The sequence below is a fragment of the Manacus vitellinus genome, unplaced genomic scaffold (genome assembly GCF_001715985.3).
Source record: "Manacus vitellinus isolate BGI_N305 unplaced genomic scaffold, ASM171598v3 scaffold_2_pilon, whole genome shotgun sequence".
Classification (NCBI taxonomy): Eukaryota; Metazoa; Chordata; class Aves; order Passeriformes; family Pipridae; genus Manacus; species Manacus vitellinus.
The window spans coordinates 32086245-32112249 of record NW_021940208.1 but is presented as its reverse complement, the minus strand read 5'-3'; the positions used below and the strand labels follow the sequence as shown (position 1 = coordinate 32112249).

At 41.5% G+C, this 26005-nt stretch overlaps 1 protein-coding gene across 1 annotated transcript in view; it reads right to left on the bottom strand.

Annotated features, from left to right (window-relative positions):
• The window catches only part of FAM124A (family with sequence similarity 124 member A), a 39246-nt gene extending 15015 nt beyond the window's left edge, over window positions 1-24231 (bottom strand). Inside the window, exons 1-2 of the mRNA XM_018071503.2 lie at window positions 24193-24231; window positions 14180-14211 (exon numbers count right to left, since the gene is read on the bottom strand). Coding sequence (XP_017926992.1) covers window positions 14180-14195 — 16 coding nt within the window. The 5' untranslated portion in view covers window positions 14196-14211; window positions 24193-24231. The remainder of the gene's footprint in view (window positions 1-14179; window positions 14212-24192) is intronic.
• Between the last annotated feature and the right edge of the window lie 1774 nt (window positions 24232-26005).

The window sequence follows — 26005 nt, the reverse complement described above, 5'->3', positions numbered from 1 at the left end:
CACAGTTCAATTTGCCCCCGGCAAATTGTTACAGAAGCAAATGAAAGCTCTGCATATGTATTAGCCTTCCTGTGTTACTAGTTAATCCCACAGAAAATATCAAAATGCTGAGGCATCTATTTGAAAATAAGCTTCACAGTTCTCATAGCTGTTACATTTTTCCCCTTTCTATGACAGAAGGGGATTGGTTCTTTTTGAGTTGGCAAGCACTAACTTTGCTAAGAGGTAATTACTACCAGGATTGAGAGAGTATTTTACAATTCTAAACTTTTTACTCTTCTGTTAGGTATTATTAACCACCTGTGAGAGGTTAAAGCATCAGCCCAAATGCCGTGGGGCTGTCAGACCTGATATTTTACGATTGAGCTTTGTATGGGTCCTTCTCTATATATTATTTTTATTTTGTTGCTGATGTGATATTGCTTAGCAGAAATAAAAGAAAGTCTTGCAAAGCAGAAGAGCAGTCTTGCCCTGTGGTTCTTCCTTCCCTCCTCTTCCTGCCCAGAAACCACCATCTTTTCATCAGAAAGACAATATGACAGGAAGCAGTGGGTCCTGTCAAGTCTGTCTGTGCCAGCTATCTCATTTCGGTTTGACTTCTCTGAAGTTGAAGCTACCTTGGCTAGAGAACAGACAGGACAGGTTGCCTACATCCCCTGCTGTGTGTATGGAGAGAGGCAGCCACCTCTGAAAAACCTGTGGAGGATGATCTAGCCTTCCTCATTCCTTTCCTCTCCCCTCACTCTGAAGGGAACAGTAGTGCCTGCAGAGGCCAACCTTCTCGGCATCCAGAGCTGCTCAGCCCTTCCCTGGCCAGAGGTGCCCAGCTGGATGGCTATGACAAGGGCTGGTGAAAGGGTATAGGGAACAGGTCTTAGGAGCAGCAGCTGAGGGAGGGTTGAGGGCCTGTTTAGCCTGGGGAAAAGGAGGCTCAGGGAGGACCTTATTGCTCTCTACAACTGCCTGAAACGAGGTTGTAGTGAGGTGGGGGTTGGTCTCTTCTCTCAAGTAACAAGCAATAAGACAAGAGGAAATGGCTTCAAGTTGCACCAGTGGAGGCTTAGATTGGATAACAGGAACGATTTCTTCACCAAAAGCATTATCAAGCATTGGAACAGGCTGCCAAAGGAAGTGGTAGAGTCACCATCTCTGGAGGTATTTAAAAGATGTGTAGATATGGCCTTTAGGGACATGGTTTAGTGGCAGACTTGGCAGCGCTTGGTTAACAGTCAAAGCTGATGATCTTAGAGGTCTTTTCCAACCTAAATTATTATATGATTCTATGATCTGATGACACAAATGCCCATGGGTGAAGTGGGAACAAATGGGTTAAGTCCTCTGCTCCCTTAGGGTCGTGGTTGAGGGGGCAGCCACCATCCCTGAGAGATGCCAAGACAATTCAGGTATCTGGTAACACCATTTTTACAGCAGCTGGCCAGGAAGGCAGGGCTCCTGGCCCAAAGCAGGCTCAAGTGGGTGCAACATCAAGTCAGCAACTCCAGCAGCTGGGAAGCATCTAGACTCATCTGCAAACATGGGGAACTGGAGCTAACATTCCTTCTTCCTGGAGCATGTATGCATTTAACATTAAACAACACAAGAGGCAAAATGTCCCTAGAGTTTTCTTCCATGCCACCTGCATAATCCTAGATTAGAGAATTCTCCCTCTTTCATTTGTTTTTTGGCCCTGGCTCTCTTGCATAGCTTGCTCCAGCAAAACTATGGCCATGACCTGGCAGTCTGGTCCCTCTTTTACACTGTGACAGACCCAGGTTGCATTCCCTCTTGACCAAAAACCAGTCCTGTCCTTCTCCGGGCAGCGTTCCAATCCCTTTTTTATTGCAGGAGAAGTCACCATCAGCAGTCTAAACGAGATCTGATTTTCCAGGCTTCTCCAGTGGACTAAACTCAGCCTGTACAGAAGTTTAGGAAGGATTTAAGTATCTGTCTCTCTGAAATATCTCTCCTTTTGGTGAAACAAGGTATGAACCTAAAGACCTCTCTGTCTCACCAGGAGGTATTTAATGAGGACTTACCTACAGGGTTAGGCAAACTTGGAAAGCATGTGAGCTAGGACCGAATTTGTAACAAAGAAAGATTGTCCAGGCAGACTGGTTCCTGGCCCCAGTTTGTGCATGGGAAAAAGCATTTCCAAACTTTGGCAGATATTTTCAATATTCTAGTCACCTACATTTTCAATCTTTTATTCAGGAAACGCAGAGGAAATACCCAACCTAAAAATACTTGATCTTTTTTTTGTTGTTGTGCTGACCTGCATTATTGCATTGAGAACCTGAACATTGGAATGCTAACTTCCATTTTTCCACTGCAGCATGCTGCTTCATGGGAACCAACACCTGAACATATCTTACACTGTACAGATCAGATTCATTTATCGCTACATCAAGCAGTAAGATTTCAAATTTCATTCGACTAAATTGCATGATGCAGTACCAGAGATGTAAATCGGGCAATGGGAGAGGGTAAGAGCAAATGTGCCAAGCTTCTGGACTGCAAGTCCCGTCAAGCAGTACTTCATTATCAAGACGTAACTGTTATCAGGAAGTAATGAAATAATTCGGAATCGAACGTTCCAGATCAGCATATTTTTTTTCATTGTTAATCAATCAAAATATTTCATCTGTGGGAATGTAAAATAGCCCCAAACACTGTATAAATAATGTCAGAAAAAAAGCACTATAATACTTCCAATTGAAATTTCCCAGGATTTCTGTTGCACAGAAAATGTCCATATTTCCTTATTTCAATCACATTCCAAAACAGAAATGTCAAAGTGGTAGAATTTCTCAGTGAACAGAATCTTCAAACTTTATTTGAGTCCAAGGCAAGACTGACCATTTTTGGTGTACTAATTGAAAGGCTCATGGGTGGACACAAAGGCAGAGGCTATTTTCATAAACAAGGAGCATCACTTTATGGGCAGCTGCAACAGAAGCAGTACTGGACACCTCTGGCACCAGAACCCACTGTTAGGTCATGCTTAGATGAATTATGCAGCATCAATAATTTTTTGAACAAGCAGGATGTGACAGACTCACCAGCTCTTCCATTCTCTTTCCCTGCTGTTTAATAGCATCTGACAAATGCAAGGCTGCTGGATAATGTGCTTCTCAGCATGCCCTGCTTTGCACACCACCTCAAACTCATGAAGGATGTTCAGAAGCAAGAAGAAAGAGGATATTCTGCACAGCAAAGAGCCAAGAGGAGGAACCTTTTTCACACTCCCTTTAGAGCAGCATTTTCCTGAGGAGCTGCAGTTGAGCGTTCTATGCTGGTGTCAGGATGGTCACTCCTCCATCTGTACTAAGGTAGTATAGACAGTGCATAACAGCCCAGCATACAAACAAGCATAGCAAAATGGTCAATCTACTCCTCCAGTTGCTGTACTACTACAACAACAACAACAACAACATTGCAAAAATAAAGCTCAAAAATTAAGGCCATTATCTGTCTGATGGAGATAAAAAGCCTTCTCCGGTATATTAATATGAATAGTCTTAAGAGGCATCATTGCCCTTAGTGTACAATCTGCAACCAACCTTGAGGGAATGAATCTTATCAAAAACTGATACTTAATGTTCACAGAGGCCCTGCATGATCAAGCAAAGGCAATGTAGATGGTGCAGTTACTGCTGAAACTCCTCAGTATGCTACAGCTCCAGTGAATTATCATCCCTCCTCCACATATTACCTTCCCCTGACCTGCCTAAGGGTGACTGCATGACCAACCTAAGTTGCTGTTGAAAGGGGTTATCTCACTTCATCTCACATTCTTCACCTCTCCATGCATTCCTGCTCATTCCCTTCTGTTGGCCTGGGCACTTGTGTAGCTACATGTCCTACATGGATCGTGCAAAAGCACTCTGATGCTCACTCTCCCATTTGCAGTCATACAGTCTATGGTGCCAAGATCACTGTTTTGGCCCTTTTCAGAGCCATATGGCTTCTTTATAGGAATCACAATTATTGTGGCACAGAGTCATCCCAGGGAGAGTTAGGTACCTGAAGGATATCCCTCCAGCAGGAGGCTGGCTGTACTTGGTTACCTTTGTAGCCCAAGGTGAAAGACAGAATCAAACCTTCAGATAAGGCCCATCACTCTCTACTGTACACCCTTCCATCTTGGATGCCTCATCTGTCCAACTAAAATGGAGGGTAAATTGTGCCTATGTGCATATTTTGAAAATCATTCTTGTTCTAGTATCTTATCTTGCTGTAGTCTTTGTCAAATGAGAAGTGTTTTTGTGATAAGTGTTACGGAAGAAAAAACTCTTGAACTATGTGATTATCATATCTTCCATCACATCCTCCAAAACCAACTTCTTTGGCTCCTTTAGTCAGGCAGCTTACTGTTCATAGTAAGGTAAAGACTCAGAGACACTCCTTAGGTCACAGATATGTCCTCAGTCCCCATTTCCCTCATCTCTTGATTCACAGTTTTCTCACTTATCCCCAAACTACCTGGCAGCCAAGAAACAGTTCATACTTGGTATAAAGGGATGTGTGTGTTCCCTGTCCAGCTGGAGGGCAGGAAAAGAGGTAACTCGAACTCAGTCTTTTTTCTCCGTGGAGACAAAAATTTGTCCCACGGCCTTTCATTTAGTTCCAATGAAACCTATGAAAATTTAGTGTCTCTGTGAAGAAAGATGACACGTTCACATCATGTTTCCCTTCAGAGAAACAGGGTAAAAGGAAAGGGATGAGAACGTCATACTGTGTTTCTGGCTGCGTAATCCCATGTCCCTGGCCCTCAGCCTTCTCCTTGGTGGTGTGTCCATGTAGTTTACCTAGGCTTTATGGAGCCTGTAGGCATATCAAAGCAGAGGCTGTGCTTACTGTGTATTAAGCACCCAGTAAAAAAAAAAGACTTCCAGCTCTGAGAAGACAGTGTATTGGATCTTCAGGCAGACAACCTTAGGAACCTACAGTGGGTCCTTTCACACCATGGTTACAAGGAATAAACTGCTTGGCAATTCCTCACAAACACCACCAGAGAGAAAGATTTTTCTGCCAGTGCTACGAGCTTCTCTGTGAGCTCCTTTATTCTTACTACCTGCTGTCCTCCTCTCTCAAAATATGCTGCTGGCACCTTATGTTACATTGGCAACAGCAGTGTTAGAAATAATCAGAATTCCAATTTAAAAAGCCAACAACCTTATCATCTACTTATCCTCTGGAGGGCACTTGAAGCCTTCAATACTCTCCTCAACCACAGATTAAGCTGCTAACTTGCTGAAAAGCAAGAACCCCAAAATGCTGGTGTACTCATACACCTTTACAGATATATTCCTGGATGTAAGCTGCTGTAATTTTCTCTCCTCCCTTCCACACAGTTTGCCACAATTTGAGAGTTGTCTGGGTGTCTCAATCTGCACATGCTGCAAAACAGATTCACATGATTTGGCATTCTCAAACTGTCTTGACTGTTTCAGCTGTCTTCACTCAAAAGCCACAATCTACATCCATTTGCCTATCTAGGGTCTAAATGTCTTCATCACACAAGATTAATTCTCACAGGAGACTCAATACCACAACAGAAACAGCATGGTAAACTTATTTTGATATCCTGAAGAATATTCCTGATCTATGGAAAACAGCTGGCACTTGCCATTCTGTGTCTTTCAGAAATGCACAAGAAGAAACAGTAATCAGAAAGCCCAGAGTGGGGAACTGAAGCACAACGGTGAGCTGCTGCTCAGAGGATTTGACCCAGTGAGTTTGGTGATGCTGGCACGAATGCGCCTGGGCCATCAGGGTAAGATGCGGGACTTCATGTAACAGCCTATATTGCTGCTAAATTCAGTCCAGTGGAGAGATATAGGGAAGGTGCGTTAATTATAAATGCTCAACTATGACATTAATTTGTTTTATTGTTATTTCATATTGTATGTAGAATTCAACCAAAAAAAAATAATCTTGCTTTTTCAGAGTGGGGAGGGAAGGGAAGAGGGCATGAAATTGAAACAGAGAAAGCAGTATTCCAAATGGCTGCAGATTTCCATTTTAGAAGAGTAAAGTTTTGCATAGAAATACGTCCTTCCCAATCATAAATCTTCCTAAAGGAAGATATGGAAAGATTGTACTTGGAAAGAACCCAGATACCGATCTTCGGTATAAATACCAAATTCTGTACAGTGTTGCAATGTGTAGTAATTCAGTAAAACTCCCATCAGTAAGCACCAGTAAATCAAAATCTGTACAAACTGCATCCAACACCATACTTTTAAAAGTCTTGTCATTACAGGCATTGTGTTCTCTTAAAATTTGACTCCTATGTAAAGCTGAGATTCTCAAAAATGTGTTTTTTATAAAAGGGCACAAAGAACATTGCCTTAAAAAAACCCCAAGAAACACTGTATGCTTGAGCAGCTAACAAATTTGGTCGAACAATGAGCTCCATACCGCACACAATGTACTCTAGTTAACTGAGAGTGTGATTTTATGATGGGTTTAAAACAATTTAAGACTTTACTGCTGGCACTCTTCCCCCTATTCCCAGCTAAGTGTTTCCAGTGCTTCCCACATGTCAGGTCTAGATGCAAGTTGAAAGAGCTTGCTGAACATACTGAAAAGAAGCCCTCAGACAAGAAGTATTAAGGATTGTGTCTTCTGGTGGCAGTCAGAAAACTGTTTTGGCTATAAATGTTAATTTTCAGGCCTCTTCTTTTAATGAGTTTGCACTTTTGCACAAATGTTCTTGGTATCAGAAAGAGGTGACAGAGAAAAGCCAGAGAGCAGGCAGAAGCCACTGAGACATGGTCAAGCATTGCCACGTTTGTGTCTCTGTAGACAACAAACAATATTAGCATTACAGCAAAGGACTCATTAGGACTTGACAGTAGTGGAAAATTAGCTTGAATCTCAGTCTTTTCAGCTGACAGCAGTGTGTGGCTCAAAAGATCTACCCTGTACCATCTGATGGATAAGGGAAGCAGGAACAGAAAGCATGCTTTTTTTTGGTGCTTCATCCTGGTCCCATATGATGGAAGCCAGGAGTCACCTGGTAAATATTTCATGAACCTTTCAGAAATCACAGATACAATTTTTTTTCTAAACTACTAATTAACAAATATGTTGTACCAACAAAAATGAGGCAGGCAGAAGACATCTACTGCTCTAGAATGCGGCATGCACCAATTACCAAATGTCTCAGCTCCCCAGTGAGCTTGCATAAATAAATATTTATTTATTTTTAAAAGTTCACATTAAAGGAAATACACCATGATAATGCACTATGGCCATAAAATGAGGAAACTAATTGTTGGCATTGTCAAAACAGTGCACATTTAGCAGAAACTGTCTTAATAGCTTCAGCCTTCACAAGTGTTTTGTTATTTGACTCAGTGACTCAGATGGCTTTTCCTGTTCTACCCCAACTAGTGCCTCTGAGTCAGAAGCTGCCATGGGACAGACTTATTGTTTTAGCTTCCCTCTTTGGGCTTTAACAATTCAGACAGACATCACAATGATTTCCAGATCATTCTCATCACTGTACCAGCTGAACTTGGATTTCCTGTAACCCATTTCTCAGGGTAAAACACCCACTAAATGGCTGCCTAGCTCCTTGTGGTTTTCTGTGACAGCAGCAGTAACACTTCCACAGAGGGAAATTTAACCCACATCACCAAATAATCCAATTTAACTTTCTCTGAAATATTTCCTCTAAGTTTTTACTAGAACTGTATGGCACTTGATAGCTCAGTCAATCAAAGACTTCCTATGCTTCTGAATTATATTTGGTAATAAAAAAAAGAGGATGTGTTTGGTTATATGGTTTTGATTATGACGGTGTGCTTAAAAAAGGAGCTAGAAAGACATTCAGATTGTCATCCATACACATTATTCTTTTTTAATAACTAGTCCAGTTTTCATTTGCTGTATCTATATGACAGGAAAAAAAATCCTGACTGTATACGGACAGAAAAGACTATATGAAACAACTGAAAACAATGTTTTGATAGCTCTGGTCCAGTAACTGTTTAGGATACGCTTACACCCCTGCTACAGAAATCCCAAGTTAGCACTAAGCCAGTAGGAAATAATTTAATCATGGGACACATAGCTTGGTGCATGCTATATGATCCCAAAGAGGAAAACTCTGAATTATAAAACTAGAGATACATGGGTTACTCCAAGCTGTACAGATTTGAACAGGAACTTCAGTCTTTTCAAGGAGAATGGTATGTTGTGCTCATTGCCACACACTTGGCATATAAAAGTCAAATCTAGGTTTGATTCCAAATTACACATTCTTTTTTGCATGTCCTTACACATGATTGTGCCTGACCTCCAAAGGAGCCTTCCAGCCTTAACTTTCTGTGATTCAGTACCATACTCTTCTATCCTGTATGCAAGCATTTGGTCCTTCATCATGGTGGAACTTGATGACAACCAGCTACATAAATACGTTTTGCACAGCCAAAGACTGCTAAGTGGCATGTAACAATTACATTTTCCTTCTTCACCCAGACATGGTGGGAAGCACCACTGCTCTTTACACCTAGCAGTATAACACAGGCCAGGCGAGATATGCAGAAGATGTAATTTATTTTACATATGTATTTTCCACAGGAGCTGACACTTCAGATTTCACTACTATATAGAACACCTGAATTTGCAACATTGATAGATGCTGCAGGCTGACTCTACATGATTTGGGTCCAATTTCCTCTTGCATTTTTCCTCATACTTTAATTAGTCTTTCTTTTATAATAACACCTTCTGGAAATACAGATTAATGCTGTCAAGCCCACTGTAAATTGTTTTTACAATTGTATTTAATACAGCTCATTGCCAGCCATTGTAAAAGCATCCCAGTTCTCTATGGAAATAAGAAACAATACAGACTACAGTATATCTTTGCATAGCAATAAAAGAACATAATTACATCCTTACACTCATTAAATTACATTGTTTGAAGAAACAGACTTAGAAAATACCCAGTCCACCAGTGCCTGGGTCAGAATCAGTTAGAACAAATCTAAATTAAAGTAGGCAACTATATTATGATATTCAAGATTTGTGACAGACTTTTCAAAGCCCAAATCAAACCCACTCCTCTTCCTGCTTCTGGTTCGTTTTCATCATCTTTAACAGTTCATTGAAGACAGACAGATTTTGAAATTATACAGAAGTAACAGGAAGCCATTTCTCTGTATGCTGTTGTTACAAGGCATCTTGTGGTGGTTTCACCCTGGCTGGACACTGGGTACCCACCAAAGCCACTCTGTCACTCCCCTCCTCAGCTGGGCAGAGGAGAGAAAATATAATGAAAGTTTTATGAGTTAAGGATAGGGAGAGATCAGTCATCAATTACTGTCATGAGCAAAACAGTCTTGATTTTGGGAAATTAGTTGAATTTATTACCAATCTAAATCAAAGTAGGATAATGAGAAATAAATCTTAAAAACACCTTTGCCCAAGTCCTCCCTCCCTCCTGGGCTTAACTTTATTCCCCATTCTCTACCTCCTCTCCTCCAGTGGCACAGAGAGACGGGGAATGGCGGTTATGGTCAGTTCAACACGTTATTTCTGCCACTGCTTCCGCCTCAGGGAGAGGATCCTTCCCCTGCTCCAGTGTGGGGTCCCTCCCACAGGAGACAGTCCTCCATGAACTTCTCCAACATGAGTCCTTCCCACAGGCTGCAGTTCTTCATGAACTGCTCCAACGTGGGTCCCTTTTCATGGGGTGCAATCCTTCGGGAACCCACTACTGCAGTGTGGCCAGCAAACCTGCTCCAGTGTGGGTTCCTCTCTCCAAAGGTCTGCAGGTTCTGGCAGGAGGCTGCTATAGTGTGGACTTCCCATAGGGTCACAGCCCAGGGAGCTGATGCAGATGACACTGACACAATGTTGACCAAACATTGACCAAATCAAAAACCAGAGATCTGAATTTATACTAGCATAGGAACAGAATATCAAACAGAAAATTTATTAAAAAGAGATATTCTCAGTAACCCACATATCTTAAATCTGCCAAAACAAACTTTCTTGTGCTTAATTTTTAGAACCAGAAAGTGGGTGAAATTCCATGGGTTAGAAACATGGGTACGTGCAACATGGAAATAAAATTTTAATATCCCAGCTCTCAGGTTTACCACTGGAGAGTATGAACAACCTAAAAACACCCCAGAAGGACTCAGCTGTTTCCTAGCTGCTAAAAGAAAGGCAGAGGAGCAGGGGAAGGTGAATTACCAGCTTTCCAACTGCAAAGCAGGTGAGTGAGCCCTTTACCTCATTGAGAAGCAAAACACGAACTAATGTGTGCTACAGGGTTTTGCTATCTCAAATGTTCTAAACTCTTCCACAAGGGACCAATTTTATGTTTCATTTACCAACTTAGCTGGATCAGTACAAATGTCTATCCGGGCAGCTACCTCACTGCCTAGCTAAAAAAAGAACCAAATAAAAGCAAAACCCTCAATTACACAATTATTTCTAAGATAATCTGGTTGTATGGCTCCAGAGCTGACTAGGTATGGAATATTTAAAATCATAGAATCATTAAGATTGGAAAATATCTCTAAGATCATCGTGTCCAATCATTAACCCAGCACTGCCATGTTCACCACTAAATCATATCCCTAAGTGCCACATCCACATGTCTTTTGAATACTTCCAGGGATGGTGACCCCACCACTTCCCTGAGCAGCCTGTTCCAATGCCTGACCGCAGTTCAGTGAAGAAATTTTCCTAATATCTAACATAAAACTTCCCCTGGTGCAATTTGAGGCCATTTCCTCTCATCCTTTGTGAATGTTACAAATCACAAAAGTCTTTCTTCAAAATGTCCACTTCTGGTTTGGGTCTTTCTGAAGAGCTATTATCATAAAGGCAAAGATTATGAAGAGGAGGTAATAAGCAGCCCCCATCAAAACTCCTCCTCCCTGGTCGGAAATCATCCCTGAAACACATAGCTCAAAGCAATCAGAAGATAATTAAAATGATGATGTACAGAGACTGTTGCTTATTGTGCCAGCCAACACTAATTAATTATTTCTTTGTGATTTCAACTGTCTGTATCCATATGCCACCTATGGTCTTTATATTTTGGTATTAAGTACTTCGGGTAAAGGTCTCTTCTGTGGATATAAAGCCCCTAGCACAATTCTCCCTCACACAAAATTAGGGATCCCTAATGGTAAATGAAAACCATAATTGAAAAGGTAATTAAAAATATGAGCAAAAAGAAGGTTAATACATTTCCTAGATTAATGAAGAGCACACCAATATGCAAAACATCTTAAGAAGACAAAGCACACTTCCCCCTAAAGAACAAAGGGAAAAATGACTATATACACCAGAATTCAGAAAAAAATAATCAGCATTTTTCTTCACTGAAATCATACTGCTGAACCTTTGAAAGCTGTAATACTTCAAAATGCAGCATCCAGTGGACAGGTTTGCCTGGCCTTTTTGCTCTACTCAATAAGAAAAGGCAAAGTGGCACAGTCACCTTGACAACAGCCAGAGTCCACACAGCAGATAGCTGCTGCATTTTCTTGCAGAAATACCCACATTCTAGAAACTTTGATACTCTTTCCCAAATTACGTGCTGTACAAAACCACAAATGCTAGATGAATGCTGACAGTAAAAAAGGATTTTTTGATTATTTGAAGCTGGTACACAAAGGCAAAAAAGAAAAGTGAGATGTTGCATAGACCCAAGGTCCAACTAACCCACCAGGCAGGGCTTTGAACTGCTGAAGTAATACTTGATAACTGCTGCCATATGCTTAGGGAAAAAAAGTACTAAAAATAAACACATATACAGAATGATTCCTCCACTGCTGTATAGCAGTCAATGAGATTCTACTTCTGATTTAGAGGGGTGTAGGGTTACTGTACACCTTTGCATTGGTGCAAAGTCCTGCAGTTTGCTCAGCTGCAGTGACATAGGCAGCTGTAGTTAATTCACCTGCTAAATCTCTTAACCCTTTCTTGGCATGTCTGTGGAAAACTGTTGTCCAGTGGAGTTCATCTAGAAAGACCCCCACAAAACCAAATTAGCTTATAATACTTCTGGTTTAGATAAACTCCACTTCATTGGAACAGGAGCTTCAGATGAAGGAGCTATAGATAACTGAGATTCTTTGCTTCCTAATTTTCAACAGTCTGTGTTATGATTAGGGCCTAACATCATCACTGATTAGACTGCTTTCTGTAGTGAGAATTATATCATTTGTTTAATCTTTTCCCCAAAGAAATTAAAAGGTCCAAATCACCTTTCATTCCCAACCTCTCTTCCCCAATAATCTCTTCTTCAAATACATTATGTACCCACTGACTACCAGCCTCTGACATTAAAGTATTTCTATTTTACTGAAATTCTTTTATATAACTGTTTCTGTTACTCTTGCACTGTCTGAACAAACTAACCCCACAAACCCCTCCAAATGCAGAGTTAAATAATACTACTTTTGAAGCTGTATCAGTATAATTTGCATTGGAAGCAGAAAAGAGAAAGAAGGAGACTGTCCTGTCTCCTGAACTTGTGTGTCTTTGCTGGAATGATAATATCTTCTTGTACTGACAAATTACTCGTGTTGAAATACATCTGCAATCCCCATGTACACTGGACAGCGTGGCCAGCAAGACACTAAGGTGCCCACAGTTAACATGACAAACAGTAGCTGCCACACAACAAAAAAATTCCCCTTAGAACAGCTCATTTAATAAAAACAAAGACTTACAAATCTAATTTGTTACCTTTATTTGTAAATGTGCAGCAGTCATGCAAAGTTGGTAAGGGATCCAAACCAAATTTTTAGATGAGAAACACTTTACTTAAAAGCTGTCTTCTGAACTTACCTGCCTCTACTAGGCAAACAATTGAGTCACCGCCCAAAAAGACGAGGAAGTTGGCAGCATATTCCCCAACCCATCACCTGGAATTGTGAGCTGAGGAAGTGATGGGGCATACATCTGGTGTAACCAGTCAAATCCAATATGCTTTTACTATCATGAGAAGTTGATTGCCTGGATTTTGCCTCCCAGTCATTTCAAAAATTATGTCTGACAATGTGAATCCAGAAATCTATTTAAATAACAGAATTTAGGAAAAAGCTGCACTAAATTCTCTTTTTCTCTCTCTCACACACACACACACTGAGCAGATGGAGGAAAGACAGCAAGTTCCCTGCTAGTCACATCAGCTCATGAGCCAGACATTACAAAAACTGTCTGATCCAGCTCCTGTTGCAATCAATAAAAGTCCTTCACTGAAGACCATGGGAGATAGAAAATAACCCTCTCCACGCTTCAGTCAGAATGTGTGAATGACAAAAAACTGACAGCTTTCTTCCCCTCCGATTTTCATGGTTCCTAAAGATCCAGATTACAAAACACAATTTGTCATCTATGAATTTTTGATGTGCTTGCTTGGCATAAATAAAGCTCATGTCTATGTGTGAACCAGGGGAGACAGGCACCACTTTGCACTTTGACAAGAGAGAGATACTAGTAGCCATGCATGAATAAGCATTATTGAGTTTCAAAGTGCTGAGGATGCAATATGTTCCTGCAACTAAGGAAGTGGCTGGAGTGAGTAGAAAGAGGACTGAAAAAGTGTTCCTTGTTCTTCCAAAAAAAAAAAAAAAATCGTCATTTTGCATTGATGAAAAATAAATAAAAAATAATCCAGACATCAGAATTCATCTTTTATCAGTTGGGTAACTTGAAATTCAATTGGCTATTATAAATACCTAGAAAGACTGGGACACTTATTAGAGCATCTACCATCTTTGAAATCAAAGAAAAACTTGCTCTGAAGTGCTTCACTGGTATCAGCTTACAATAATTCAATTATTCCTGTATTCCTCAGCTCTAATGACATTCATCACTGCAAACTCCTTTGGATGAAGGGCCCATTCATACTGGCTACACAGTGTCTACAGGTTTTATTCTCATTTTGCCTTGCATACTTGTGAGCTTCAATATGACTTTACCCACGGCTTATATTTTGGTCATAAATATTTAATCAATTTAATTTTCTATGCTGTTTCTAGACATATATCCAAGAAGAGGAGGAATGGGGGCTTTACTGCGTCAAGGTGAACTCCATTGATAACATCAGGTTGATGTTAATAAATATGAAGCAAGTAGAAACACAGAAAATACAAGAATCTGTTTAAAAAAAAATAATCAAAGTTATACTCACTGCTGGTAGAGGACATACGGCTGTACTCAGACCTGCAAGACAATGATTTTAGTTAGAATTTATTACACTGAAAAGAGATCATGAAAAAATTACCAAACGTAACAGACACTGTATATTAAAACATTTTAATGCCCATTTAGCATTATTTTTGTGCTGAGAGAATAACTGGAACAAGTTATGAACACTGATTCAGAAAAACTGGCATCTCACATGAATTTTGACATGTAAGCAAAGTGAGTAGAGCAACTAGGGTTTTATCTAGGGCATTCATGCTACCTAACTTTAGGTGTTAAAATTAAAGCTCAGAAGGCTCTCTACAAGGAAAAAATAGTCTGCTTCAGACACAGGTCAGGACTAGAAGTCTTACTAGACTTTGACTCAGTTCCTCACCTTTCTCACTTTACGATCTCTAAATGCTGCTTTGCAGATTTTTTTTCATTTTTTTTTAAGAGAACTCAATTTGAAGAGCAGAATTTTTATAGTTCTTTGGTCACAAATGGCAGGGAAGAGAAAAAAAAAGAGTGCTAAAATACAAACATTTAGGTGACAAAGCTTTTTGCTTTAGGAAACCATTTTCCTCCTCAAGACATCTCTCAATAAAACTATACAACCATTGGTTCTAGTTCAGTGCATACTGGATTACCTATGATAAAGTTAGAGCAGTTAAGTATTTTGAGCAATAGTGCAATTAATTTTTCAGCTGCACTAACCCCAATCTCCTGAAAACCCCATTCTGGGCTGATTAAGACATAGCCCATTTATGTCCTGAAGATTCAGAAACACTAAAGGTAAATAAAATACACCATCACTGAATCTTAAAAAAAAATTAATAAAAAAACTCCACTTCTGAGACCCTACCTATGACTTCTGGGTGTTTCGGCTTGGAGTTCACAGTCACACTGCCTCCACCCTCCCAGTTGCTGTGTCCTCAAAACGGACCCCACTCTCCAGAGCACTCTGCCACAATTAACATTTCACACTTATGCCCTGCGGTGCCCTGAAAATAACAGTTAAAGTGCTCGGGGAGCTGTAACACAGTTCTTGGATTCAAACCTAAATGCTTGTTTTTATATAATAGTTGCAGCAAGTTTGCAACATTTCTTTAAGCTAAAGAAACCATATGAGCCTTGACTTCTAAGATATTTGTGTGGAAGTGGATACTATCTAAGCATATTCTCAGGGTACCTTCATGCTCTAGGCTCTCAGGCACCCAAGAGAATAAAGGACAATCAATCCCACATAGCTATAGTATCTGTTTTTGATTTTAATATGGACACATCTCTGCAGAAGAAACAAAGCAATTATAGTCATCCCCATATTTCACAGCTCTGTGCTTAGCACTCAGTATTCTGCAGATCAGATGCCAAGACTGCTGGTTTGAGTGAGAAAGACCATGAGACCAAATCTTTTTGCCAAGCCTGCTGCATCAGTGAAAGATGACACAATCTGAATTTTCCACAATACTCAAGAAAAAAGATCCACTAATACCATCAAGTACCATGAGGTAATCCTAACTTTCAGAAAAGATATGGGCAATGCTGGGGAGAGAGTTGCTGATGGGGGCTTGCAACTCTCCCTCACTCACTCTCCTTTGCTAATCCTGTACCCCCAGCCACTTTGATAATGCCAGGGAGCAAGCAAACATTGCCACACTGGCAGAGACCACAGGATTAGGCCATTAGTAGCCACTATCAGTCACCCATGAATACCTGTTACACAGCACCTTCTCCGTGAATAAAGTGCTATCCCTCAACCGATAGCCTCCAGGACTCTGGTGTAGCTGAGAAAGGCAGAGGCAGTAATAACATTGTTGTCCCAAATGTAGGCTCGCTGCCTGGTGCACAGCACCAATTTACACACGAAGACAAAGTATTTCCATTTCTTCTCATTTGCACAAAGTAGCAGCTGGTGGTAACCCGCAATGGGCTGGCTCCCCAGTCATCAAAACTTTACACCGTTTATACATTGTAGTAAACAAAGAAGTCACAGAGTTCTCTTATTGATTAGTATTCTACCTTCTATTGGTTAATGATTCTCTCACATCTCATGCTAATTAGCCCACATGCTCAGTTTTTCTCTTGAGTAGGTGGGTTTCTTGACTCAGTGGGCTGTGAGTCGCTGGTCACAATCTCATTTCTTCACAGTTGCTGAGCTGGCTTTGTTAGTTTCTTCCTTATCTTGGGAGTTCTGCCAAATGTCCTTGTGGTCCACAAATTTTGCATTCTTTGTGCCCACTATCAGCAGTAAATCCCTTTCCTCAAGCTTTGCTAACCTTCCCCTAGGTTGGAGATCACTGAAGCATGTCAAGTCCCAGTCCTTAACAAGTCAATTCTACCAACAAATAATTATCTTTTTAACACATCAACATGAGCAGAGAAGGAGACCTGCTTCTTCCACTGCTGGGCAACGTACACACATCACTGGTCCAGCGCTGGGCAGGGACCAAGGGGAAGTGATCCCAGGAGCTGGCTAAGGTGCTATGCAGGCCATAAAACTGCATAGTATTTTCAGTAGCAAGTCACGTCTGTCATTTGGCACCATGTATATTTGGAAGGGTGTGAAAACTGTGTAACATGTCACTCCTCATAAGCCTAGAGGCAAGCAATATGCATCCAGCTGCCTTCAAGCATCCCAAGCAAGGATTCATTTACTCTGCACTTCTGTTTCAAAACAGCCTGGGGCTGTCCTTCAATGTATCTGTGTTCAGCAGTTGGCAGCTAATTCAAAATCAGCCTGCACTGCTTGTATTTCAGATAGAAGTGAGACAACATTTTGCCTTTTGCTTACTGCAAGTAGTAGCAGCATTCTATTACTTCACACTGTTATTTTATTATCCCAAAGTGCTGCAGGCACATTATAGGACATGGAGAACTAATGAGTCCTGAACTGAGGGAGAAGCAGTCCTTATATGAAGGACTTGAAAAATGAGACAAGAGGAAAAATAAAAAGATGGGGAGTGAGAAAGGAGGAGACAATAGTGTGCTTGGAGACTAATTGCACAGACACATTTTAATAGGCTTTAGAATTGGGGTTTTTTTTGTAATTCTAATATTGTTCAACCTAATATTTAATTCATGTTTGTTGCATAACTGACATACACATAATTAAAAAAAAAGGATAATTAAGCTCAAAGGCATACGTCAACCTCAGACACCAAAATGAGGACTGCACCCTCACTAAGCTACCTCTATTGTCAATAAAAGGAGAGGTCTGAAGTGTGTCTCCCTAGCTGTGTCTAGTGAAGAAAGCTACAAAACCAGCATTCCTAATGTAGGACCCTTTGTCACATGTCTAAAACCTGGGGCATATAGGCTCTCTGGACATCAAACTACTTTGTTCCTTCCTGTTCTTTGCATTCCTGCCTAAACATCCCAAGTATCAGCTTCTATCAGTTCCCTTGGAAGAGGAATTTCCCATTAGGATAACTTAAGAGTAAAATACTCCTGGTCTTTAATGGTGACAGATGGGGGCCATACTGGGGCTCAGAGGTTCCAGGTTAATTATATGGTCTTGCAGCAAGCTATTTCCTCTGAGAGATGTTAGATTACAAATAAAAGGAAAGAGACATTCGGGACAGAAACTGAACAAATAGAGGACTATTCCTTTTATAGGCACATAATGAGAAAAATAAAAATTATCAAAAAGGGTATTGAAACAGTGTGAGGTAGTGAAAAGGAAGGCTCATTGATCAGTCAAAAAACACACCAGTCGGCAAAGAATTTGTCCTCAATGAACAGTCCACCAGCAAAGAGGAGCTGTGAAGATGTCAAAAGACACTAAAATAGGAATGTAGAAGCTTGAGATAAAGGTGGGACCTCGATTCCCATTAGTGCCATTGAAGGATGACAACTATGTGCTATCAGAGAGGGTAATAGCATCAGGAGCACAAAAGATCCTGAGCAATCCTCTGAGATGTACGTGCACTGCTCATTGCTGATTTGTGATACAGAGAAAATACCCAAGAGAGGGAAACATCCCAGGGAATACCAGTAAGTAGCTGCTAGTGCAGCTTGCAGTTTTTGAGTACAGTATATGAAAACACTGTTTCTTTGGGTAAGAAACATGGCTATATTACAGCTCTGAATCACACAAGCAATGTAGCTACATCAGCACTGCTCTGTGCTTGTGTTTCTTTGGCACACTGATCAGCTGTGGCACAGCATCACGTTAAGAGGTACAGCACTGACAGCTATGGTAATAAACAAATATTCCCAAGAGAACTGTCTGGGACCAAGGCCAACTGCCATGAAACAGTCTGCACCTGTACCATTAAAACCTCTTGCCTTCCAAAACATACTGGTGAGTGGCCTGCTGGGAACAATCCCTGAACCATGGCAAAACAAGTCCCTGGCCCATGGTAAAACATACCCAGGAATGACATGGGAGAGAGCTAGATGGGCCCATCCAAAACTGATGCCATCAACCATTTTAAGTATTCAACAATATGGGCAATTCTGTCCTGGTGCTCAGGGACACCCCTACATGCTGTTTAATGCACTGGCATGGCTGGAACTACGGTTTCTGAGCCGTGCAGCATTTCCACAAGGCAGTTTGCTGTGTAAAACAAACAGACCTCAAGTAATTCTAACATAATACTACACCCTAATATGCCCATGGTCTCCATTAGCAGGGCTCCTAATCCCACCCCTCCAAAATGAAATAGTGGAAAGTTTACAATCTCTTCTGCTGTCTGCATTCTTCACTTGCCTAGGACTGATGGAACGGCATCTGCTGGATTCACGTTTCCCATGTCTTCTCTGCACAGAGTTGTTGCAGATTTCACTGTTACATATTAAGAGCTATGTTTAACAGCTTCTTTGCCTTCCCTCCTCACAAAGTGCTCCAGAGGGCACATGGGAATATTTAATAGCAGTTAAAGCCCCGTGCACAAGTTAGAAGATTTGACATTGTAGCTCTGTCTTGGGTTTCTTCTCACCAAATTCCTGTAGATCGGATTACGATCTGCTTCACTAATACCAGTCCAATGTAAATCTCTTACCTTCACTGTACTTCTACTCGTGTAATCAAGATGACTGAAATGGAATAACTCAAAGCCACTTGTCTCAAAATCCTTGCTCTAGAATTCTAGTAGAATGATAAAGTCAGATGACGGATTCCCATCATGCAGCTCTAACCATTACACTCAGGAGCTTATTACCAGCAGTAATGTTTGTGACTCCACATGAGAGACATCATCATCATTATCATATAAGAATGAAAGGTTGTTTGTAATCTTCCAAAAAGCATCTGATGAGGCAGGACCACTCTGTGCTTTAGTGAACACACCTGCCTGCACACTCTGTTCACCACTCATTCACAGAGTACTCCCAGAGGGACAGATCAGGTGTCATGTATCTACATATGCAAAGCCAGGCTCAGTCATCTTCACGAGGTCCTCATTCTCTTAATTAGCAACAGAAGAAGCCTAATTTATACCAAACATTGAACATACACACCGCTGCTTGCTGGGACCTAGCCATCAGGGGTGTCAGCACAGAGCCCATGGCCACCAGAATGTGATTTAAAGTCTGTTTCAACCTTGCTTTCAGAGCCTAGCCCCAGTGCCAGGCACTGGGGTATGCCTGCCCTGAGGTTCAACCAAACAGCTTCACTCCAGTGAGTAAATCTGGTTAGAAATGATGCTTCAAACCCAATTTGTGACAAGCAGCTCAACTTTACGTTATTCTAATGTCAAATCAGAGACAAGTTGAGTACCGTGACATATCTGGACTGATGTGTCTACATAAAGTGAAAGTCTCAGCAGAAAACAAAAGAAGCCCCAAGGTAAAAATAGGCCTTGAAAAAAAAAGGGGCCTTGGTTTGTGTTCCTGAGTGTTTCTCATAGATGGATGAAATATGTGACAAGAGACTGACATGTCATTTTGAAGGACCACCATACAGATGACAAAGTCATAATGTTGAATCCCTTTAAGCTAGAAACACGAGACATGAAAACAACCTCTCACCCCAACCATTCCACTATTCATTTGATAATTTAATCAACCCATTCTGACTGAGGACATACAATACAGTATTCTTAGTATTTTACCTTTAAGTAAGGAATACCTTTTTTTATATAGGCTTCCTTGTCTTCTATTAACAATTGTATTTTCTGCTTTAGAATCTCACACATTTTAGAGTTGCAACAAATAAAGGATTTCTTAAATCTGCTTAAGAGATAAGTTAACAGAGGCTCAAATATTTTGCAATTTGGCCAGGATCACGCATACAGCTAGTGAGAGCCATAAGGAAAACCAACAAACAAATATAGCACAGTCAAAAAATTAACATAATCTCTGCAAAATTAATTTGAGGAATAGAAACACAGAAGAAAATCTAAAGGAGGGAACAAGCACCATGAGTATTAGCTGTAGCCAAAGAGTAATGAAAATATAAGTGGAAAATTGCAAATTCAAATAAATTAAAAGTTACAACTTCTGAAAACTTTAAATGACTTTAAAGTGAAGAAAAAAACTATGTATTTAGGCAAAATTTGAGACAATAAGTAAGCTAATGATTAAAGTGTGAACCTTTTAAGGCCTGGGCTCTTACAGCTGTTTAAGTGAACAAGTAAATTTCTGCGGGGAATTGTCACATATGCTGAAATCTTCATTAATGTCAGCTATCTTACTGAAGTGTTATGCTCAGTTAATGCATGTATGTTTGATAAACAGGAGAGAGCATTCCTATAGAAGCAATCCTTGAACACAACTAACATGAGCCAATAAAAGTTCAGGAATAAAAAATCAAGAACTTTAGAACTGAGAAAATACCCATTTTCTATATTCATTATGTATCACTTGGGATATCAGTCCTGAATACAGTGAATTCAGCAGATGCTTTGTGCTCGATATTAGTGGTAGCAAGAATCTGCTTCAAAATTAGGCACGCCTAACAACTTCAAAAATTGCCTTAGTTTGTTGTCTTGGGTGTTTTAGCCCCCAGACCCCTTTGCTCTTTTCTAAAGAGTGAAATGACTGCATTTACATGGCTTGTAAAATGAAGAAAATTTTAAAATTCAGATTTCTACAATTAATTTTAAGTAACTCAGTATTTTTTTCCTTGTTTGTTTGGTTTTCTTTCCCAGTTAACTACAATTCTGTAAACTTACATATTTCTCCTCCCTTCGATGTCTTTCTTCTTCCACTTATTTTTCCTCTCTGTTCACTTTCTAATAAAAGCCCAAAGAAAGACTATTCTAATATTCCTAAAATGTCGTGTTTTATAATACAAATCCACTACTAAAATTATTACTAGAGAAAGCTCTATCCCCCATACTTCTGGGCTAAAAGTTTTCAGTAGCAGATGAAATTAGGTTTTTATACTAAACCCCCCCAAAAATACATTTCCCAAGAAGATACAATTTGTACAGGCAGAGTCTCTCAGGCCAAGGATGGACAAACAATTTCAAATCTCATTAATAAATAGCCAATATAAACTAATTGGCTTATATGTTCTACACCCTTTATTTAGGTACTTGACAACACCAGCTCAATCCATTCTTATTGGATTCAGGAACTGAAAATACGCTATTTTTGTTCATCAGACTCTTTGCCAACCCTATTTACCAAGGCAAATGCAGTAGGAGGAACATATTTTCCAACGGATGAGGAAAATGAAGTCTTCAAATTGTAATTGATCTTGCCTTTAGCACAGAGTTTTGCCTGCTTTTGTGGCTGGCAGCCACAACAAAACCTCAAGCAACATATGCCCTGTGGAGTACTTGATGTGTTCAATTTGGTAGCTGCTGTAAGCAGCTTCAGCAGTACAGGCTCTATATTAGAGCTCACACATCATTACATACAATCATTGAGATGACAAGGGCTTGCAGTGCCTGGATTTACTAGAGTCACTATCCACTATTGTTCCCTGAGTGACAGAAAGGGACCACTCGACATAAAACTGTTGCTGAATTACTCTGACAGTTGTTTCTCCTTATACTTTCAGAGCATGATAGCTGAACTTCAAAACAGTTACTTTTTTTTTTTTTTTAACCATTGAGTAACTGGAGAAAAAGGAAAACAGCTCAATTTAGCAATAGCTGCGAGGGGACTGAGACAAAGCAAATAGCAGATCTTCTGGTAAGAGGGAAAAGCAAGTGCTGTGAACAGTTGGTTTGGTGAGAAAGCTGAAATATAAACATTGTGAAAGAGACATACGCAACGTGTTTATCAGAGTTAAATAGCTGCTAAACAGAACCAAAAATAATAATTGAAATGCAGAGACCCATTGCTTTTCAAAATAAACATCAGTGCAAAGCACTGCAATTATTAATTGCCATATGTCCCTGTTCAAATTCCTCAGACAGACTCTAACAGCAACCTCCAGTTTCCACTGTCAAGCATGGGAGAGAGATGCTTCATAAAATCATCAGCTTTAGCACCTCATCAACGCCAGGCACAAGCAGCTGTCATGCTGGTCACTGAGGTCTAAAGGCTAATGTTACCAGCTGGGTCAAATCCTTCCAAGTGCCTGTCCCAAGGAAACCGAGGTTTTTCTATTAAAGGTAAACACAGCAAATTGACTTGACCCACAAGGGTTTTTTGAGCTTTGAACTGGCCAAGAGTTCACTGATTATTACTTTGTCTTCCTTTTAACCAGGTTCCCCAAAGGGGACTAATCAATATTTTGAAAATAGGCCTGGATTTTTTTCCTTTAAGTTCATGTCACATGACTTTCACCATTTGGTGTGCCCACAATACAAAGTTCTGGAAAAAGTCCTTAGACTACAGAAGAGATTAAAAAAAATTTTTGAATTAATAACTGGATATATGAAAAAAATTACCACATTCAATTTTCACTTTTTTGTTTTTTATTTGTAATATTGCTACTTTGGTTTTAGTACTGTGCTCCTGACACCACTGTATGAAGAATTAGCTTTACAGTTTTGCAACAGTTGGACTAGAGGCCAAGGGAGATACATGAGACAAGAAGTTGGAGAATAACAACTGGGAGAGCAAGAAGGGAGGAGAACGAAGACTCAGGAAAGAACAACCTTAACAGGAGCATGCAACCTTCTTTTGCTCATCTGGAGACAGAGAAGGAGCAAAGGCTTGTTGCCATTCCTGACATGATGCCATGGCAGCAGCATGTAGGATGGGCTGGAAAGCACTTTCCTCTCTCTCCAGCAGAGATGGGCTGAAGGCGCAAGCTGAATAGCAGACGCCATGGATCACACTTGCAGCTCCATGAACTTAGGAGAAGCAACCCAACTAACAAACATAGCACACCTCTGGCAGTAGGGTCGCGAAGTCAGAAAAAAAGTCTTTCTCCTTGATTCTGATATGACACTATAAGCAAAGTTTACTCAAAATTATGAGTATCATGACAAGTATCATGATGAGTATCGTGACAGAAGCAACTCAATTTCAGGAAGCCTACAAATCTAACTTGCTTTTCAGGTGGCTCTCTAATGGTCCTTCTAAGGAGTCAGCTCTCTTTGCCTGATGCTGTCTCGGTGTCACTGCCTGAAGGACAGTACAGGTACCTGGGCATGCTTCCAGACTATCCCCAGCCGCGCTATCCCTAGGATACAGGGATGGTGGGGCATCAAGCCCTAACCAGTGTGTCTACAGCCCGCTGGGCCCCACAACTGAGGCAGCACAACGTGCTTTGGAGCTCAAACGTAAAGCCTACGGCCACGATCTCTTTGCGTCTTCCTCCCCATGTGTAGCGAGAGGGCGGTGGGGACCTCCACCGAAGGGATATGTGAACTCCCCGGGGCTGCCCCAGCAGCGTGATGCCCCGCGGCAGGAGCGCTCCCCGCAGGGTCACAAGCTGACCCCCAGCCCCGGGAGGGGAGGAGAGGAGACCCGGCGCTGAGCGGGATGGTGCCAGGGCACAGGCCCCCGCTGTAGGGGGCAGCCCGTGCCGGGCACTCGAATTCGCCCCCCAGCCCCGCCGCTGCCGGGACGCGGCTCAGCGGCGGCCGCCCGCAACAAGTGCAGCCCCGCGGCCTGCGCGGGAGCCCCGCCGCGACCACCGGCCGCGGCAGGTGCGACTCCGCCACTCACCCGCCCGTCTCCGCTCCGAGTCCAGCAGTCGTCCTCGCCCGCCGGGCTGTGTCTCCATGGCGGCGGCGGCGCGGTGAGAGGGCTCCAGCCCGCCCTCCCGCTGGAGCGGCGGCTGCCGCGACCGCCTCTGCCGCCGCCGCTCGCCGAGTGTGAGAGGCAGCGCCCGCCGCCGCCACCGGCCGGCCCGCCCGGGCCCGGGCCGCTCCTCCGCCCCGGCCTCCCCTTCCCGCCCCGCTGCCACCGCCCTCCCGCCGCCCGCTCCGAGGGGAAGGCACCGCCCGCCTCGCTCGCTCCCCTCGAAGCACTCCCGGCCCGCAGAGGAGACCTTTCATCCACGCGGGGACACCGGGTTTAGAGGCTCGTATTTCAGAAACTACTTCAACACCTCCACTCTATCACTCTCGCGTTTCCAGCTGGAAGATGGGCTAAAGGTGCGGTGCCCCATATTCAGCGCGAGTTAAGAGAGTCTGTTGGGCGTATGGACGTCCTCACTATCCGTCCGGTTTTGGAACATTTCGCTGTTACAGCCTTTTAATTTGAAATCTTTCACTGTGCTGAGCTTTCTCCAGTCTCCCTCCTTCAGTGCTGCTCATTACATTGAATACAATAATTTTGAAATTACACACAAAACCGGGGAGGGGATGGTTTTCCAATCACAGAGTTTCTGTAATGGTGCAAAAGGAGCATTTTGAATGCTGCCTGTGAAGAAATGCTGATGTAGGACAGCTGACTGGTATTGTCAATAACATGAGAATGCAGGGAAAAGTTGTGGGTGAGCTCCCATATTCTGTTCATGTCGTACATACCTGCTTGTTTTGTATTTGGAGATGAACACCTCTCTTTCTCCATCACTTGCATAAATACAAATATCCACCCATGTAAGTGTGAACCAAGATCTTGCTCAGCTAAAAAAAAAATAAATCAGTCTTCCCTTAATCCGCTCATTCAGACTGTGGCAGATTTTACAAGAGGAGGTGGCAGAACTGATTTGTTACCTTGTCTCTCCAAGCTGGGATACCAACTCTCTGTCTCTTCTGAATCAGCTTCTAGCACAAAACTGGCATGGGATGCTCTGTGTTCCCTACAATCTAGATATTGTGGGGTAATTAAATCTACCCCACAACTGGAAGCCTCTTCCATTAATGTGTTGTGGAAAATGCTTTGATGAATTGGAATTTTCTCTTCAAAAATCTCTAACAACCATCAAATTTCTAGCAGCTGCAGGAGATGGCCACTTGCAGAAAGTGATCAGAAGTAAAAAAAATGAATAAAAAGTTTTTGAATAAAAAGTTTCTTCTTCTACTTTTTATTGTGTCTTACAAGAAGGAAGTGAAAATCTCAACATTTAAGACATAAAATTGACCAGAATATAAAAATATACCACACAAAACAATCTTTCGTTGGCATAAGAAGTGCTAAACTGGTTGTTTGCTACCAGTACTTATATATGTATCTCTACATTGCATGGCATTGATATTCCTCCCCTCATTTCAAGCTTGCCATTGTATGTAGTAGCACAAATAGTGACATCTAGCATTGTTTAACAGCCTGGGTGTAGTTCATGCTACTGTTGTCTGTAATAGTGTATGGTCCCAGTTCTCTAAAATAATATAGATATGAGAAGGACCATTGTGAAATCAAAGAAAAAGAAAACACCTTGGGAAGAACTGTCAAGGTGTTATGGCCATATTATAGAAACAACAAATGAGTACTAAACTCCAAAATGCTTTTTGTGAAACTAGTGAATTCCCACTGCTTCATTATGAGAGACACTGAACTCGTGTGCTGTCTTGTAGCCTCTCAGCATCGCAGA